Source organism: Muntiacus reevesi, chromosome 13, assembly GCF_963930625.1.
Source record: "Muntiacus reevesi chromosome 13, mMunRee1.1, whole genome shotgun sequence".
Classification (NCBI taxonomy): Eukaryota; Metazoa; Chordata; class Mammalia; order Artiodactyla; family Cervidae; genus Muntiacus; species Muntiacus reevesi.
The window spans coordinates 12217641-12233997 of NC_089261.1; the positions used below are offsets into that span (position 1 = coordinate 12217641).

The window sequence follows — 16357 nt, forward strand, 5'->3', positions numbered from 1 at the left end:
AGTCCACCTGAGCTTCAAGGGAGCATCCTCCAGCCAGGCATTACAATCTCACCTCCCAATCTCACTGTCAACTTCCATCTGTCTTCTCAAGGCCACCCTCAGAGCCCTCTTTCTTTTTTTTTTCCACACCACACAGCATGCAGGATCTTAGTTCCCCAGTCAGGGATCAAACCCATGCCCCCAGCAGTGGAAGCACAGAGTCTCACCACTGGACCACCAGGGAAGTCCCCAGAGCCATCTTTCTAAAGTGCCACTTGTCACATGTTGTGGTCACTCCCCCACTCTAAGACCTCCATGGCTCCCCAGTGCCTCTTGGAAAAAGGCCATGTCCCCCAGTCATCTTTCGAGATCTCTGAGATCCCGAGCCAGCCACCTTCCCCAGCCCTTTATCTACTTTCGGTGACACAAGTCTGCTCAACTCCTTCCCTTCCATGTCTTCCCTCTGCCCATGGAACCCATGTGCTCTGCTCTATTTACAACTCAGCTCACATCCTCAGCCTCCAAGAAGACCCCATGCCCCTGTCTCCTCCTGAAATTCCTCCAGCACAGGACTGAGAAATACAGAGAAAGGACCTCTCACCCAGGTGTCAAGTTCCAAAGCCAGCTCTGCAAGTGAAAGTCACATCCGTCAAAATTGCCCCCCCAAAATCTCCTGCCATGTATTATGTGCACGATTTTATATATTCATCCCCTTATGTTCTCCTTAGTGCACTGATGTTATGAGCCCATGAGCTGGACTACAGAAAGAAGAAAAGTCTTGTTACATGTGTCTGGGCAATTGAATCATCCATTGCCTTTAAGACTGGTGATGAAAGGATGGTATATGGAAATTTCTAGAGTGTTCTACAGGGTTCTGCAGGGTTTCCTGCCTTAGGTGTTTTAATATGAAACCTCTAAAACCTTTGTAGCTTTGTAGTGGGTTGGTTCATAAAGCAGACTTCTCAAGAGAGCCAGAATTAGTAAGGTTGAGTTCAACTGTACAGGTCATATCATGGAGCCATGCCCATCCATTGGTAATGCCTGGCTGGAGGGTGCTCCCTTGAAGCTCAGGTGGACCAAAGCATCATGGTTGATTAGTGATGTCTGCCTTGGACATGGGAAAGGATAGTAGGAGTAAGTGGTCTTACATTCCTATATTATTTCCAAGCTGGAGAGTCTGTTTTTCATGTCTGTCTTTCCAGTGTGAGTAGCTCAAGGGCAGGGGCTATGTCTTCAATTTTTCTGTCTCTCTGAAGTGCCTAGGACAGGGCTGGGCACACAGGAGGTCTCTACCTTACATCCACACAGTTGTTTGAGTTTTATCCGTGGGTTTTATCCCCTCCACACCCTCTCCATCATGCCAAGGGGGCTTCTAGGAGGAGGTGCCAAGTTGAAGCCGTGGAGAGTACCAGCTCCCTTTCTCATCCCTCTGCAGATGGCGTCTATGAGATAGGTGGCCTCTTTCCCGTCTGGGCCGTGGTGGTGATTGCGGGCACAGCCTTGGCTGCAGTGACCTTTTTTGCCACGTCCAACAGCGAGCCCCCCAGGTTTCACTGGGTAAGAAACCTCGGCTCTCCAGACTGGGAGCGGGGATGCCCAGGCAGATATCCTGGGACTGTTAGGCCACTGATCACTTTCCATGATAACAGGTCTTTAAGGCCACTTTTAAGAGATTTTATGCCTGTGCAAGTTTTTTTTTTTTTGGTAACAACTTCATTTTATTGAGTTGCAATTCACACCCACATACAAGTCACCCATCCGAAGTGTACAATTTAATTATGTTTATTATATTCATAGGACTTCCCTGATGGCTCAGATGGTAAAGAGTCTGCCTGCAATGCAGGAGACCTGGGTTCAGTCTCTGGATCAGGAAGATCCCCTGGAGAAGGAAATGGCAACTCCATTATATTCATAGAGTTGTACAACCATCACCACAATTTGGGATTCATCACCCCAAAAAAGAAGCCCTGTACCCGTTAACAGTCACTCTCTGTCCTCCCCCGGCCAGCACAGTCTGCTTTTAGTCTTTCTAGATTTTTCTGTTCTGTATATTTCACATACATGGAATCACACAATATGCAGTTTTTGTTGACTGCCCTCTTTCACTTAGCAAAATGTTTTTCAAGTGTATCCATGCTGTAGCATGTGTCAGGACCTCATTCCTTTTCGTGACTGAATACTATTCCATTGTACAGGCATAGCATATTTTGTTTATCCATTCATCCGTGAGTGAATCCTGGGTTTCCCCCCCCCCCCCACTTTTTAGATATTATGAACAATGCTGCCATGACCATTGATTTAGGAATTTTTGTGTAGAAATGATTCATTTCTCTTCAGTGTCTTCCTTTCTCTTCCTAGGAGTGAAACTGGTGGGTCAAATGTGAACTGTATGTTCATTTTTTTGAAGATCTACCAGACTTTTCCACCACTGTAACTAGAAGGCACCTGAGTTCCTAATGATCACATCCCAGTGGTAAAATTGTTTGGTCTTCGGGAGTGTTCCCCCCTGCACCATTCTCTCCATTCTGCAGGACGCTAAATAATTTTTTAGGCAGTTTGTCCAGAGAATTTTTTCCTAAAGTTTACTTAAATTTTTTAAACTAATTATTGCTTTTAAAAATTCTAGTCTTTATTTTCAGAAACTCTGAATGAATATACCAACCCAAAGGAATTTGAATTTTCAGCAAATTGATTATTTAGAGAAATGTTGCTGTTTTTTTGTCACTCGGTCATGTCCATGGACAGTAGTAGCCTACCAGGCTCCTCTGTCCATGGGTTTCTCCAGGCAAGAACTGGAGTGGGTTGCCATTTCCTTCTCCAGGGGATCTTCCTGTCATCCCAGGGATTGAACCTGTGTCTCCTGTGTTGGCAGGCAGATTCTTTACCACTGAGCCACCAGGGAAACCCAGAAACGTTAGCCACCGTTTCCTACTCGTCTTTGAAATATTCACACATGCTCCAAGATGGATGCACCTTGAAAACATGATGCTGAGTGAAACAGGCCAGTCACAAGGGCCCACATACTGTATGAAGCCATTTTTATGATGTGTCTAGAATAAACCAACCCAGAGAGACAGAAAGCAGAGTGGTTTCCAGGGGCTGGGAGGAAGGTTGGGTGGGCTGGGGAGAACCTGCTCATGAGTATGGAGTTTCTTTTTGTGGTGATGGGGTGGCATTTGGTCCATAGACTAAAAGCCTGATGAGAGCTGTGATGTACCCCTTTTTGACAAAATGGTAATGCTGAGCTAGCATTTTACTGAGCACTTACTGTATGCTAGGCTCTAACTGCTTTGCGTCAACCAACTCATGCTCATGACTACCTCACGAGCAGGTACTATGAGCATCCCATTTTATAGCTGAGGAACTGAGGCTATGTTCCTGTTCCCTCCCCCAGCTCTTTGCTTTCCTGGGCTTCCTGACCAGCGCCCTGTGGATCAACGCAGCTGCCACAGAGGTGGTGAACATCCTCCGGTCCCTGGGTGTGGTCTTCCGGCTGAGCAACACCGTCCTGGGGCTCACGCTGCTGGCCTGGGGGAACAGCATTGGAGGTGACTCGGGGCTGGGTGGGCTTCTGGAATGAGCACAGCTACCTCACTGCTCTTTGCCCCCGCCCAGCCAGAATGACATGTGGGCAGGGCTTCCAGGGCATCCACCCTCAGCAGCTCTCAGTGCCCACTATCTTTGGAGTGACCATCACTGGGCTTCGAGTGGGATGGTCTGGACTGTACCTGAGACTCTGTAGAAGCTCCAGTCTCTTCTCCACTCACTGATGCACAGATACTTGATGGCTCCCCAGAGTTCAGGCGGGACATGGAGCTCATTGCAGCCAACCAGCAGAGTATATCCATAGGCGTGGCATGGGTAGGCATTCATGCATACATTGAGTTAGCCAAAGAATTCATTTGGAGTTTTCCACTCAACAGTATAGAAGAAGCGGAATGAACTTTTTGGTCAATCCAATACATATATCCTTCTTTAGTTAGAGCCACCAAGTACGGTTAGTCAGGTCGTATACTGCCCACAGGCATGCTGACAAGGGGTCGAGGGCCCCAAAACTAGCTCTCCTTCCACTCACCTTTTTGGCCCCCTTTTCCTAATTTGCACAGAGGTACTGTGTATACTGGGACTTCCCAGGTGGTACTTGTGGTAAAGAACACATCTGCCAGTGCAGGAGACACAAGAGGTACAGGTTTGATCCCTGAGTCGGGAAGATGCCCTGGAGGAGGAAATGGCAACCCACTCCAGTATTCTTGCCTGGAGAGTTCCATGGACAGAGGAGTCTGGCAGGCTACATACAGTCCATGGGGTTGCAGTGTCGGACACGACTGAAGTGATGTAGCATACACGCGCTGTGCTAGCAGGGGACAGGACATGGGTGAAAGACTGGTGCTGGCTTGTCACACCCACAAGGTTGCCCCTGGTGGGAAAGAAGCAGGTGAAAAGAATTAAGGAGGGAATTGTGTCTTACGGGACAATGTGGCCTCCCCCAGCACCGGGACAAGCTAGTGCCAGAGTCAGGCAGACATTCATCAGTGTTTGTCGACCGAATGACTGTGGGTAAGAGTGAAGCCACTAGTGACCAACAAGGGCCGGGGAGGTCCCGCACCGCTCAAGGCCTTCTCTCGTGTCCACACAGATGTCTTCTCAGATTTCACGCTGGCCCGCCAGGGCTACCCGAGGATGGCGTTCTCGGCCTGCTTCGGTGGCATCATCTTCAGTATCCTTTCTGTGGTTACCCTTCGCTCGGTGCTCTATTCCTCCCCCTTGGGATGGGCTTTCACTGGAATGCCTGGGGCAGGTGACTTGGCTGCTTGAGCCTCAGCTTTTTCATCTGTAAAATGGGGATATTGAGAGGACTGACCTCATAGGTTGTTGTAAAGATCGAATGAAGTGACAGAAGTGCTTGGTAAACAGCAGTGACGGCAGATACTCATCTTGTTAGGGCAGAGGTATTATCAGTAGGTGCCCACACACTAAGCTTGTGGAAGATCTCTCCCTCTTATAAATGTCAGGGCTGGCAATTTTTTTCTTTTTTCCCCCTAATTATTTATTTATTTTTTACTGTGCTGGGTCTTTTTTTTGCACAGACTTTCTCTAGTTGCAGCAAGTGAGAGCTACTCTCTAGTTGCAGTGCACGGGCTTCTTATTGCAGTGGCTTCTCATGTTGCAGAACATGGGATCTAGGGTGCGTGGGCTTCGGTAGTTGCAGCACGCAGGCTTGGTAGCAGTGGCACGCTGGCTTAGTTGCCCTGCAGCATGTGGAATCTTCCTGGACCAGAGATCGAACCCACGTCCTCTGTATTAGCAAGCAGACGCTAAACCATTGAACCACCAGGGAATGCCAGCAAACTTTTTTTCTTAAAGGGCCAAAGAGTACATAGTTTAGATTTTGTGGGCCATAGGACTCTCTTGCTATGCCTCAACTCTTCTACTAAAGTGTGAAAACAGTCATGGGCAATACATGAACGAATGGGCCTGACTGTCCCAATAAAACTTTATTAATTAAAGCAGACAGTGGGCCGGATTGTCCTGTAGGCTTTCACTTGCCTGGTCTATATAGAAAAGAGAGGGTCAGGCAGCCTGGGGCTATGAAAAAGGCAGGGCTTGGAGTCTGGGCAGTCTTGTATTCCAGTTCCAGCACTGCCCTGTGCCAGCCATGTGACCCGTGTGCAGATGCCTCCTGCCATTTGTCAAGGCCCGTTGCCCACCGTGCCCTGCTCCTGGCTGAAGGGCTGTGGTCTGTCCTGAGCTCTCAGGTTGGGGTGGGAAGGATTGAGCCTTGGCTGGAGCAGTGCCCCCCATGCCATGCTCCACCACCAGTCCTCCCAGTCACTTCACATTCCCTCTGTTTCTCCATCTCACCAGGCACCAAATGTTTGTCACTTTCTGCGATCCTTACAGAGTGAGGCAAAATGTATACTGGACAATCTCTGAGAGGTGCTAAAACTGGATAAGGCCTCTCAGATAGGGCTTTTGGGGGAAGGGAGGGGGGTGCAGTCACAGATCAGAAAGAAAGTCGGTGGGCTGTGTGTCGGGGTTATGGGGTGTTATGTTCCATCAGACTTCCTGAACTGGACTACAGATATGCTGGTGGGAGTGGGGCTGGGCTGCCTGCTCCAGATCTCCAGGGTCCACATGGAGGTGAAGGTGGGTACCGATGACTCAACAAGGGGCCTCTTCATAAGGGTCTCTTCTCCTCCTCCCCTCCCTGCTCCAGAGCGGAGACCATTCACGTCTCAGTAGGTTACACTTACTGGGGAGAGGACTTGTCTAGATGTGTGACGTCTGATTTGTAGCATATCTTTAAAATATTTTGCATATAGGGTTAAAAGTGACCTTCCTTGCAAGGTCATGGAGTAATTATTAATAAGATGTGACTTTGAGGGAAAGGGGCAGGAAGGCTCTCGACTGGTGTCTTGGTCTCATCACTGAAGTGTCTTGCTATAGGACTTTGACTGAAGTAGAACTCTGAGGGTCTCTAAGCCTCAGCTTCCTCACCTGTGAAATGGGTTGATCCCACCCCCCAACTTCCTGGATAAGCACACGCAAGATAAGGGCCAGGCTGAACACCTTATCCCACCACTGTCTGAAGAGGACAGGCCAGGATGAGAGAGAGTTGGTGACAGCCCCAGAAGGGAGGAACCTCCATAGATTTGAAATGCACTGAGCAGAAGAGGCTGTGTGGATTCAAGGGGCTCTGCAAAGTCCCTGGGGGCACTGAGACCTCTTGACCCCGGCATTCCAGGGGGTTGGTGGGCTGGAAATCTGCATTTTAAAATACACTCCCTGGAGACATATGAAGGTTAGGACCCTTGAGGGACAGGTCCCCAGCAAGGTTGAAAACACTACTTCGGGCAGGTAACCCAGTTGTGTGGGTAACTTGGATGGGCCTCCTATGGCCAGATCATCCAGCTTTTTTTGAGAAGAAATTGGGATTCCTAGGTGAGCTCTTCTCTTTGGAAATATTGCACAGGTCAGACAGAGCCCCGTACAAAGCAGATGTGTCCCAGATTTGGACACATATACATTGCCAGGGACTTGAATTCCGAGGCCAAACCAGAAAAGGGTGAAGATGGGATGGGGCATGTGGCCCAGGGGACGGTTTTAAGGCCAATTGTGCGGAAGCACTTGGAATGTGCAGCTGAATGATGGAGTCATTCATAGGAACAATGTCGTCCACCTCTTTCTCCAGGAGGCCACTAGTTCTTGAATACACACGTGGCTGACTTGTAATGAACTGGCTGTGGGCCGGCCTTTCACAGTGGCCACACCCATAAGCCAAATAGCTTCTGCTTGAAAAGTTTGCCTTTGTAAGGGGTAAACACCCTCTCTCTGCAGATTTTGTTTATACTTCTCACGGGTTTAATAGGTTCCTTTCATTCCTGATTCTCGGATAGCTCCAGATAATGAGGCTTCAGGGTTGGCCCCCCGGGGGCCGTGTTTCTTTCCTCTGGCTCCTTGTAGAGTGTGTGTCTGCATTTCCTCTGCCTTTGTGCTGAGTTTAGAAAATGCTCCTGCAGTTAATTGCGTAAGACACAGGGCATCATGAGAGGTCATCACAGGAGGAAGTCCGCGCTGTACTGTTGGCTGAAAAACAGGTTGCTCTTAAACACGTACCTACTGTCTGGTCCCGTGTCTGGTTACGGAATACACGGGACTTACGGTGCACATGTGTACCCACACATCTGTGTGGACATATGTTGCTGTATGAGGACGCAGGGGAGGGTAAGAGCTTGGACTTTGGATTTGGGCTCTGTCACGTACTATGGTCGACCCTTGAACGGTGCGGGAATTAGGGGTGCTGACCGCCCCACATGTCACAAATCTGCATAGTGCTGTCTCTGCCTCAAAAGCAAATGAAAGAGTGATAGTCGCTCAGTTGTGTCCAACTCTTTTCGACCCCATGGACTGCAGCCCACCAGGCTCCTCTGTCCATGGGATTTCCCCAGCGAGAATACTGGAGTGGGTTGCCATTTCCTTCTCCAGCCTCAAAAGCAAAGGAATTGATAAATGAATGGCCCATGGGCAGGATACTGAAAGAGTTGGGATAGAATCAGGACTCAAACCCTAGCTGTTTTTCTTTTTAAATATTTGTCTATACCAGTTCTTTATTGCGGCAGAGGGGATCTAGTTCCCTGCTGCTGCTGCTGCTGCTGCTGCTAAGTCGCTTCAGTCGTGTCTGACTCTGTGCGACCCCATAGTCGGCAGCCCACCAGGCTCTGCCGTCCCTGGGATTCTCCAGGCAAGAACACTGGAGTGGATTGCCATTTCTTTCTCCAATTGTGAAAGTGAAAGGGATCAAATCTGGGCCCCCTGCCTTGAAAGTGCAGCGTCTTAGCCACTGGACCACCAGGAAGTCTCAAACCCTAGCTCTTTGGATTCCACATATTGTGATCTTTAAGCCAACATGGACTTTTCCCCCAAGCTTAAAGATCGTGAAATGAAGATACAGATACTATGGTTGAAAAAAAATCCATATGCATGGATTCACGCAGTTCAAACCAGTGCTGTTCAGGGGTCAGCCATACTTGGTTTTCTTGACTGTGGACTGGTGATCATCATGAAGGTCTCCTTACGTGATGAGGGGATGAAAGGGCATGGTGGGTGTGAAAAGCTAGCGTAGTGCCTAGGGTTAAGCCTTCCATATGTGTTAGATAGGTGCTAAGTCTGGAGGGGAAAGAAGTGGGAAGGGGACTATTTCATTTCCTTTTATTCTTCTGTGTTGCTGGAGAATTTTTCAACAACTGTGTTTTATATATATACATACATACATATACATGTAATATGCATATACATATATGTATGTATATATAAATTAGTTTACCAAATACCAGGTGACTTCCAGGGGGCTCACTGGTAAAGAACTCGCCTGCCAAGCAGGAGACTCAGGAAACTCGGGTTCGGTCTCAGTGACAGGAAGATCCCCTGGAGAAGGAAATGGCAACCCACTCCAGTATTCTCGCCTGGGGACTCCCATGGACAGAGGAGCCTGTGGGGCTACAGTCCATGGGGTTGCAAAAGAGTCGGACGCGACTGAGCACGTGCATGTTCACGCTCAGGTGTTTTAAAAAACATTGAACTTCAAGTTGGGGGGAGCCGTCTCACAGGGAGGCCAAAAGCCCCTCCCTGGTCCCTCACGAGGGGCCCTCACACCTCGGTTTGACTGTCGGTTGCAGTAACGCAGCCTTTCCCCGTTCCCCCCGCAGCTGGAGCCGGACGGACTGTTGGTGTGGGTCTTGGCCGGCACCCTGGGCCTCAGCCTCGTCTGTTCCTTGGTCTTGGTCCTGCTGCAGTGCTTCCAGCTGAGCCGAGTTTACGGCTGCTGCCTGCTCCTCCTCTACCTGACCTTCCTCGTGGTGGCCTTGCTCACTGAATTTGGAGTGATTCACTTGAAAACTGTGTGAGTGAAGCTGCGTCAGGGTCCGCCTGGTGGTCGGGAGGCGTCACTGCAGGCGGTGAGACGGAGGATGAAGTGCCTTCTGCAGAACCCCGCGTGCGCGGCCCTGACCGTGAATGGTGGGGTGAGCTCGTGGGGCCCAAGCTCTCTGCCAAAGATTCCAGGTCACTGCAATGCACAGTGAGGACCGTCAAACCTCGTTTCTGGGACTGTGGCGATGGGGCTTCCCTGTGGACAGAGTCCCAGGCAGCAGGTGGAAGACTTCCTTGCATTACCTCCAGAGCCTCTTTTGAAGGTCGGGGTCTGGATTGAAGGGGAAGCCTGGGTGCCTTCCAGGCTGGTTCGGGAAGACCTCAAAGAGTTCAGGGCTGGAGACGGTTAGTCACCCCTTGCTGCCTTCCTGCAATGTGTCTCAGGGCTCAGAGGGCTGCCAAACCAGGGTTTAGGGAGTCAGGGTGACTTGGACCTGGCAGATAGCCCATGTCGGGTCAGCACAGAAAGTGTTCTGAGTTTTGGAGCTGCACCCTCCAGCAGAAATGGGAGACATGACCCTAATTGTGAATGTCTGAGTCGCCATGCTAATAAAGCCAAAAGAAAAAGGTGAGATTAATCACAATATGTATTGCTTCACAATAGCAGCCAGTGGCGATGGTGCAGCTCCAGGCTCTGCCTCTAGAACTGTCTGCGGCTTCAGAGGTTTCCCTATCTGTGAAACAGGAGTCGGTTTGACAGTGCCCTGTGCCTACCTCAGGGGGAGCCCTGGGCTGGGGTTCCCCTGCCTGCAAGCTCTGGGAGGGTGGTGAGCACTCCCGGGTGCCTTCCTGCTGGCAGCCAGTGACCCCCTTTTTAAGAAGCCGCTTTTCCGTTTGCTCGATGCCTTAGGCCAGCAGTAAAGGGATTCGACTGTCTTTTCTTCCAATGAATGTAATTATTAAATATTTCAAGGATACAGAAAATAACGTACACCCAGCTGTTACTAGTTCTTCTTAACCCGGGCCAGGGTGATGGGGGGTTGGTTCCAGGGCCGAAGATTCTTAGGCCTGATGGATCTGGCCTTTGTGGCGCGTCTAGGGGTGGGGCTGAGGTGGTATCCCTGCTCTCCACGATCGCGGAAGCCCCCCGAGTGGTGTCTGCTGGAAGTCACGAGGCGGCAGCCACACGTACAAAGCGGAGGCTCTTTATTAATATGCCAGAAATCCGCAGACATGGTGGGTTTTCTCGGTTACAAATCGCCGACGTACAAAACCTTACAGCGTTGTTCCCGCTACCGATACAAAATGATTGTCACGTGGTGTGGAGTAAGGCTGGGTTAGGTAGGGGAGGGAAGCGAGGAGGAGGGGCCGGAGGGCGCCCCCTCCCAGAGCTGGGTCGGGGCACGGGGCCCTCGGACGCTGACTGACAGGCGGTGGGGCACCCAGAGCAGGCCCGCGCGTCCCGTGTCAGTGTCACTGAGCTGATGTGGGAGGTGAGAGGGCATCCGAGCTGGGGGAGCTCACAGCCCTGGGTGACACCCGCTCCCTGCTCGATGGCCTGTGTGCAAGTTGGAGGGTCCACCTGGGTCCACCCCAGGGACCCCACGGGGGCAGCTGTCCTTAGGCTCAGTGATGAGGGCACCCGCCAGTGGGCTGGAGTCTGGGCCATCGGCACTGTTGCCACTTGGCTTCCATCCTGTCCCTGACTAAAAACAGGGCCTTTCGCAGGACAGGGTTGGGAAGCCTGGACTTAACCCCACTCTTCCTGGTAGCAGCCGTCACCCCGGCGGTGGGGGGGCGGTGCACTCAGCCTCCCTGGCACCCCTTTTCTGAGGGCAGATACTGAGGTCGGAGGACTCATGCCCTTCTTTCAAGGCTGCCCCTTGCCTCCTGCTTCCAGAATGCCCATTTCAATACACAAAAGCTAAAAGGCACCCAGTTGTGCAAATAAAGGTCCTTCTCTAGAGCAGGGAAGGGGTCCAGGCCTGGGCCTGGTGTCAAGCTGCCCGTGGCAGCCCGTCGCTCCCCAGAGATCAGGAGGACAATGTCCGTCTCCTGATTCCTGGTGGAAACCTCAGTGGTTCTTAGTGATTTGTTTCCCTAAAGGGCTGTGCTTTAAAAAAAAAAAAAAAAAAAAAATCACCACTCCTCCCCTGATGAGGGGCAGAGCTAGGGGATGCTGGCTCTAGTGATCAGCCCATCCGAGGCCGCAGTCGAGAAGACTTGGCCATGGAGATGGGGTAGGGGAGCTGGGTCCTGTCTCGCTGGAAAGAGAACGAGGGGAGGGCGGAATCTCTGCGCCCACCGCCGCCACCTTCCTAGCTCACAGAGCCAGTGGAGGCAGCTGGAGAGCTGGGGTTGGAGCAGGACGCCCAGTGGGGGCTATTCCCCCGGCCCCGTCGTCCCTGCATGCTGCCTCCTGCAGCTGAACCGCTGCTAACCCCGCCCTGCCGTGCATTCACGCCCCAGCGGCGCTCTGATCTCAGAGGACTCGCCCAAGGTCCCCGGGAAACTGAGAGGCCATCTGATCCTCCTCCCGGGAGGGGGAGACCTTGGAGTGAGCCGAGTCCCTGCCCCCACCTCAGTCAAGTGACTCGCTCAAGGTGAGGGCAGAGCCGGCCACGGGGACCAACGAATTAGGTGGCTGTGGACAACCTGAGGTCAGCCTCCATGCCTTCTGTTCCCGTTTCCAGAGAACGCACATGTGTGAATGACTTGCTACGGTCTTTGGCAGAATCCTGAATTAACCAAAATATCTTTTTGCTTGAACAGGACAATCCCAAGGCAAAGGGATTTAAGGAGAAAGCCCATTCACTTTAGGACTTGGTCTGGGGTGGTAGCCACCGGCCTGGCCTCTGGCCTGTTCTCCTATGGGCCATCTTAGAAGCATTTTCAGCAACAAGGGTTGAAACTTATGGTAGGTGTGAAGGCTCATGGAGCCAGGATACAGCATCTCTGGCCACCTGGCGCTGGCTGAGATCTGACCACGCAGAGTACCCACGGCCCCGGATCACACGTTCCGGTAGGTGCTTGCTGGGTACTGGTTTCCCAAGGGAACACCCATTGCATGATCATCACATCTGGAGACATACCAACCCGAGGACGTGGGCTCTTTCCTTCCTAAGTGGTTTTGTCCCCAAAGCAGGACACAGGAGCCCTGGGCCAGGGGCCGCAGGGCAGGTCAGTGGGGAGGCTGCCAGGTGGGGAAGGATTCTGAGAGCAGTGTCAGGAAGACGGCGTGGACAGGCACGCGGGCCCACTGTGAAGGCCAGCCCTACAGAGATCGGCAGGTCCATTCAAGTGCTCTTGTGAAGGGGCCTTCATGTTAAGAGCCGCTCTTGGTGGCCTGACCACCCCCAAGACGAAGCTGACTTCCAGGGTTAAATAGGGTTAAGGCGGTTATAAACCAAACCCCATCTTGTCGGCCTTTTTCTCCTTTCTGTATATAAATATGTGCATATATATATATGGATGTGTATATATGTATAACATATACATATATACACATACATTACTTTGATACATTGTAGTAAAATAATACTATTGTGTTATTGCATAGAAGAGATGGCTTTTGCAGGCTTTTGCAGGCTGGGCTTAGGTGATGGTCTGGGAGCGCTGGCGGCTGCCTGGAGATTGCTGGGTGGCAGGGACCACGCAGCTGCTGAACTGTTGCTGTTGCTTCTCCTGCTTGCGGGCGTGTTCCTCGTACCACTCCTAAAGCGAGAGAGCAGACAGCGTGCTGAGTAGGTCCCCGCCCCAGTCCTGCCAGCTAACCCCAGCCTGACGGGGGTCACCCAGGCCAGGCAGCTCTGGGCCCTCCGCCTGCTGTGGGTGGCCGGAGGGAGTCTGCTGCCAGCACCACCCAACTGGGACCGAACACCACCCCTACCCCATACCTGCTGGGAAGGCTGACTGTTCCCCTCAGTGGAAAAATTACTGAGCAGTCTTTGCCTTTCTAATTAGAGGTGTGCAAACCCTGTCCAGCGTGCTTTGCACAATCCTCTTTGTCAATGAGGCCCAGGTAGTAGTAATCACCTTTACTTGTGAACATAATCTGTGTGGTTCACAAAGGGATGTACCCCCGCCAACCCTCCGTGGTATGTATCCCCTGTGAGCTGGGTATCCTTATATTACGCCCGAAAAACCTGGAGCTCACAAGTTGTATGAAGTCGTGTGAAGTTTCAGTGTACCTCTTAACTCCCCTCTTTGAAGAGGCTGGTCCTGGCAAGCGGGCCAGGGCCCCCCACCCCCCAGGCTCCCCTCTGCCCTGTGTGTGTCCTCCTCGGTGCTGGCTCACAGGATGAGAATGAGACGAGGTCAGTGACATGTGGAAGAGCAGACAGGGGGGCCACCTAATGCTTCAAGGGTTCAAGGCTGAGCCCCGAAGCACCCCTACCCGAGTCCCAGACACCACTGGTGGTGGTTCCAACAGATAATCCCACAGCTCCCCACCGAGCACTCCCCACAACTCAAGACGGAGACTGGAGATCAGCCCCCACCCGGTAGTGGGGAGGACTCCAGGGTAGGAGTAGATTGCAGTGCATTTGGGGTGCTCCTACCTTAATCTCCTCTTGGTACATCTTTAGGCTCAGGTCACTTTTGGTCCTTGATCTCCGTCCCAGAAACACTACGGTATTTTGCTAGGGAAGAATGGAGAGGTTACAGGGACCTGCCTGAGTCTGGGCCCTGGTGCCCAGCTTCAGCAGGCCTCACCTGCTCCTCTGGCTTCTGCAAAGGTGCCCCCCCACCAAAGAAAAAGTCACTAAAACTTGTGGGGACAGGGGCCTTCCCTGGTGGTCCAGTGATTAAGCTGGAGAAGGAAATGGCAACCCACTCCAGTATTCTTGCTGGGAGAATCCCACGGACAGAGGAGCCTGGTAGGCTACAGTCCATGGGCCTGCAAAGAGTTGGACATGACTGAGCAACTCAACAACCAGTGGCTAAGAATCCACCTTCCAATGCAGGGGACGTGGGTTTGATCTTTGGTTGGGGAACTGAGATCTCACATGCCTCGGGGCAACTAAGTCTGTATGTCACAACTAAGGCCCAGGACAGCCACACACACACACACAAACTTGAGGGGATGGACAGTGGGGGAGGGTTTGCACTAAGCTCCTTTGGACAAGGCCCTGGGGCTGGCTCCCCACCTCGTATCTGTCCATCTGGGAGAGGATCTTGAGTAGCTGGGTGATGTCTGAGTTGGCTCCCTCTGCCTCCTGGTAGAGCTTCAGAACTGCAACCAGCTCGTCTTTGGAGAGCTCCTTCTCCAGGGTGATGCCACCGTCCACTGCGGGAGGGGAGGGCGGCAGTGGGAAGGTGCCTGGCATGGTCTGGTTTAGCCAGCCTCCCTGCTGCCCCTATGGGGAGCTTAAGGTTCCCTGGATCTGCAGGATACAACCCCCACCATCTAGCACTCCCATCCCCCCCCTTTCCTGCACTTCACAGGTGCTGTGAGGAGCGCTGCTCAGGTCAGCAGGGGACACAGGGTTGCAGAAGGCTGTCCCCAAGTCAAAAGAAAACGATTAGGTAGCCTGAGAGGACAGAGATTTGGAAACAAGTAGCAGTAGGGATGTGGCGGTTTTGATGGAGAATCTGGAAAGAACAGAGGATCAGTTCACAGAAAGCTACGCAACCCGGGAAAAGGGAGGCAGTCATTGAAGCCGGGGACCTGTCAAGTTGCTATGGGCTCTGCGGCCCACAGTATTTACAGCATTTAAAATCAAGAACCAGAGGACAAACATGTTGTTTAAGAACACAGGGACGGTAACTAAAAGAAACTGCTAAGGGGTGAGCAGACTGGGAGATGAGAAAGGTGGGACAGAGGGCTGCTGGGGTCACAGTCGGCCTGTGATCTCTGACCTGTATTGTTCTGGTTTTTAAGATGAGATCCTGGGCATTTTTTTGGTCATGAAGTATTTGAAAATAATGCAAATAAGAGGTCAAGAAAGATGAGCCAGACTGGTAAGCAGTACAGGCAGGAGACTGGACATCCAGACAGCTGAAAAGCTGACAGCTGGACAGACAGAAGCGCAGCAGACGGCAGACACCTGCACTGACCTTCTGAGTCCTGGTTCTTGCGGCTGTAGTTCATTCGGAAGACAAAGGCTTCGAGGATGAAGGCCACGATGATGGTCATCACCACCTGGCCAGGCGCAGGGAGAGGAGGAGAGGGGAATGGGGCGCTGTGAGTTGCGGTGGGGCCCCAGAGCCCAGCCAGATGTGTCCCCGGCCCCCTCCTCCCAGAGCTGCGCCCGGTGAGGAGGCGGCTTGTGAGGACAGGAAGGCGGGCACTCTGCAGCCCCCGACCCACCATGGTCATGATGTAGAAGGTCATGAAGTAGAGGCGGCTCCAGTGCGAGGTCTGGGAGGTGACACCTTCCTGCGGACGGAGGGAAGCAGGCGGTGAGCGAGCGCTGGGGGCGGGCATGCTCTGTCTACGCAGCCTTCACCATGGCCCCCGCTCTTTGCAGACCCTTCCTGCTCTGCCTTCAGTTGTGGAGACAAAGGAGGCCAACCTGGCTCCTTGAGTATAAAAGCTCCTCTGTGCTCCTTAGGCCTGGACGCCTCCCCGCCCAGAGCTAACGGTTCAGGACTAATGCAGGAAGCCTTTGGAAGACTTTAAGGGCTGGGAAAAACCAACCAAGCACCTTGGCCACACTGTTCCTTGATTGGCAAGTCCCCCCGCACCTCAGTGGTGGGAGCAGGACAGAGACCAGAGGCTGCCTGGCCTCTCCTGGCTGGTGAGGGATGTGCAGAGAGGGTGGGGAGCAAGGCCACCTTCAGCTAACGGTGGGGTGGCCCCTGGATTCAGCCCATATCCTGGTCTTCCCGCAGAACCCCACCCCCTGCGGGGGATAGGAGAGCAAAGCACCCCATGCTGGGCTGGGCGAGGGGAGACCTGGCCGCAGAGAATGGTGGGCAGACACCCCCAGGAGCTGACGGGGAGGTCCTTACCATGATGATGTACCAGTTGTTGACGACCGTGAGCTCGAACAAGGTCACTGCCAAA

At 52.4% G+C, this 16357-nt stretch overlaps 2 protein-coding genes across 8 annotated transcripts in view; one reads left to right on the forward strand and one right to left on the reverse strand.

Moving 5' to 3' along the window:
* Positions 1–10333, forward strand: part of SLC8B1 (solute carrier family 8 member B1) — a 29674-nt gene extending 19341 nt beyond the window's left edge. The window contains exons 12-16 of the mRNA XM_065904555.1: positions 1415–1536; positions 3374–3527; positions 4616–4696; positions 6062–6126; positions 9186–10333. Of these exons, the coding sequence (XP_065760627.1) occupies positions 1415–1536; positions 3374–3527; positions 4616–4696; positions 6062–6126; positions 9186–9383 (620 nt within the window). The 3' untranslated portion in view covers positions 9384–10333. The remainder of the gene's footprint in view (positions 1–1414; positions 1537–3373; positions 3528–4615; positions 4697–6061; positions 6127–9185) is intronic.
* A 1140-nt stretch (positions 10334–11473) lies between these two features.
* Positions 11474–16357, reverse strand: part of TPCN1 (two pore segment channel 1) — a 71161-nt gene continuing 66277 nt past the window's right edge. For all 7 annotated transcript variants that reach the window (XM_065903959.1, XM_065903960.1, XM_065903957.1 and 4 more), the window contains 6 exons: positions 16303–16349; positions 15659–15727; positions 15406–15490; positions 14496–14635; positions 13908–13988; positions 11474–13062 (listed from right to left, as the gene is read on the reverse strand). In XM_065903959.1, coding sequence (XP_065760031.1) covers positions 12943–13062; positions 13908–13988; positions 14496–14635; positions 15406–15490; positions 15659–15727; positions 16303–16349 — 542 coding nt within the window. In that variant the 3' untranslated portion in view covers positions 11474–12942. The remainder of the gene's footprint in view (positions 13063–13907; positions 13989–14495; positions 14636–15405; positions 15491–15658; positions 15728–16302; positions 16350–16357) is intronic.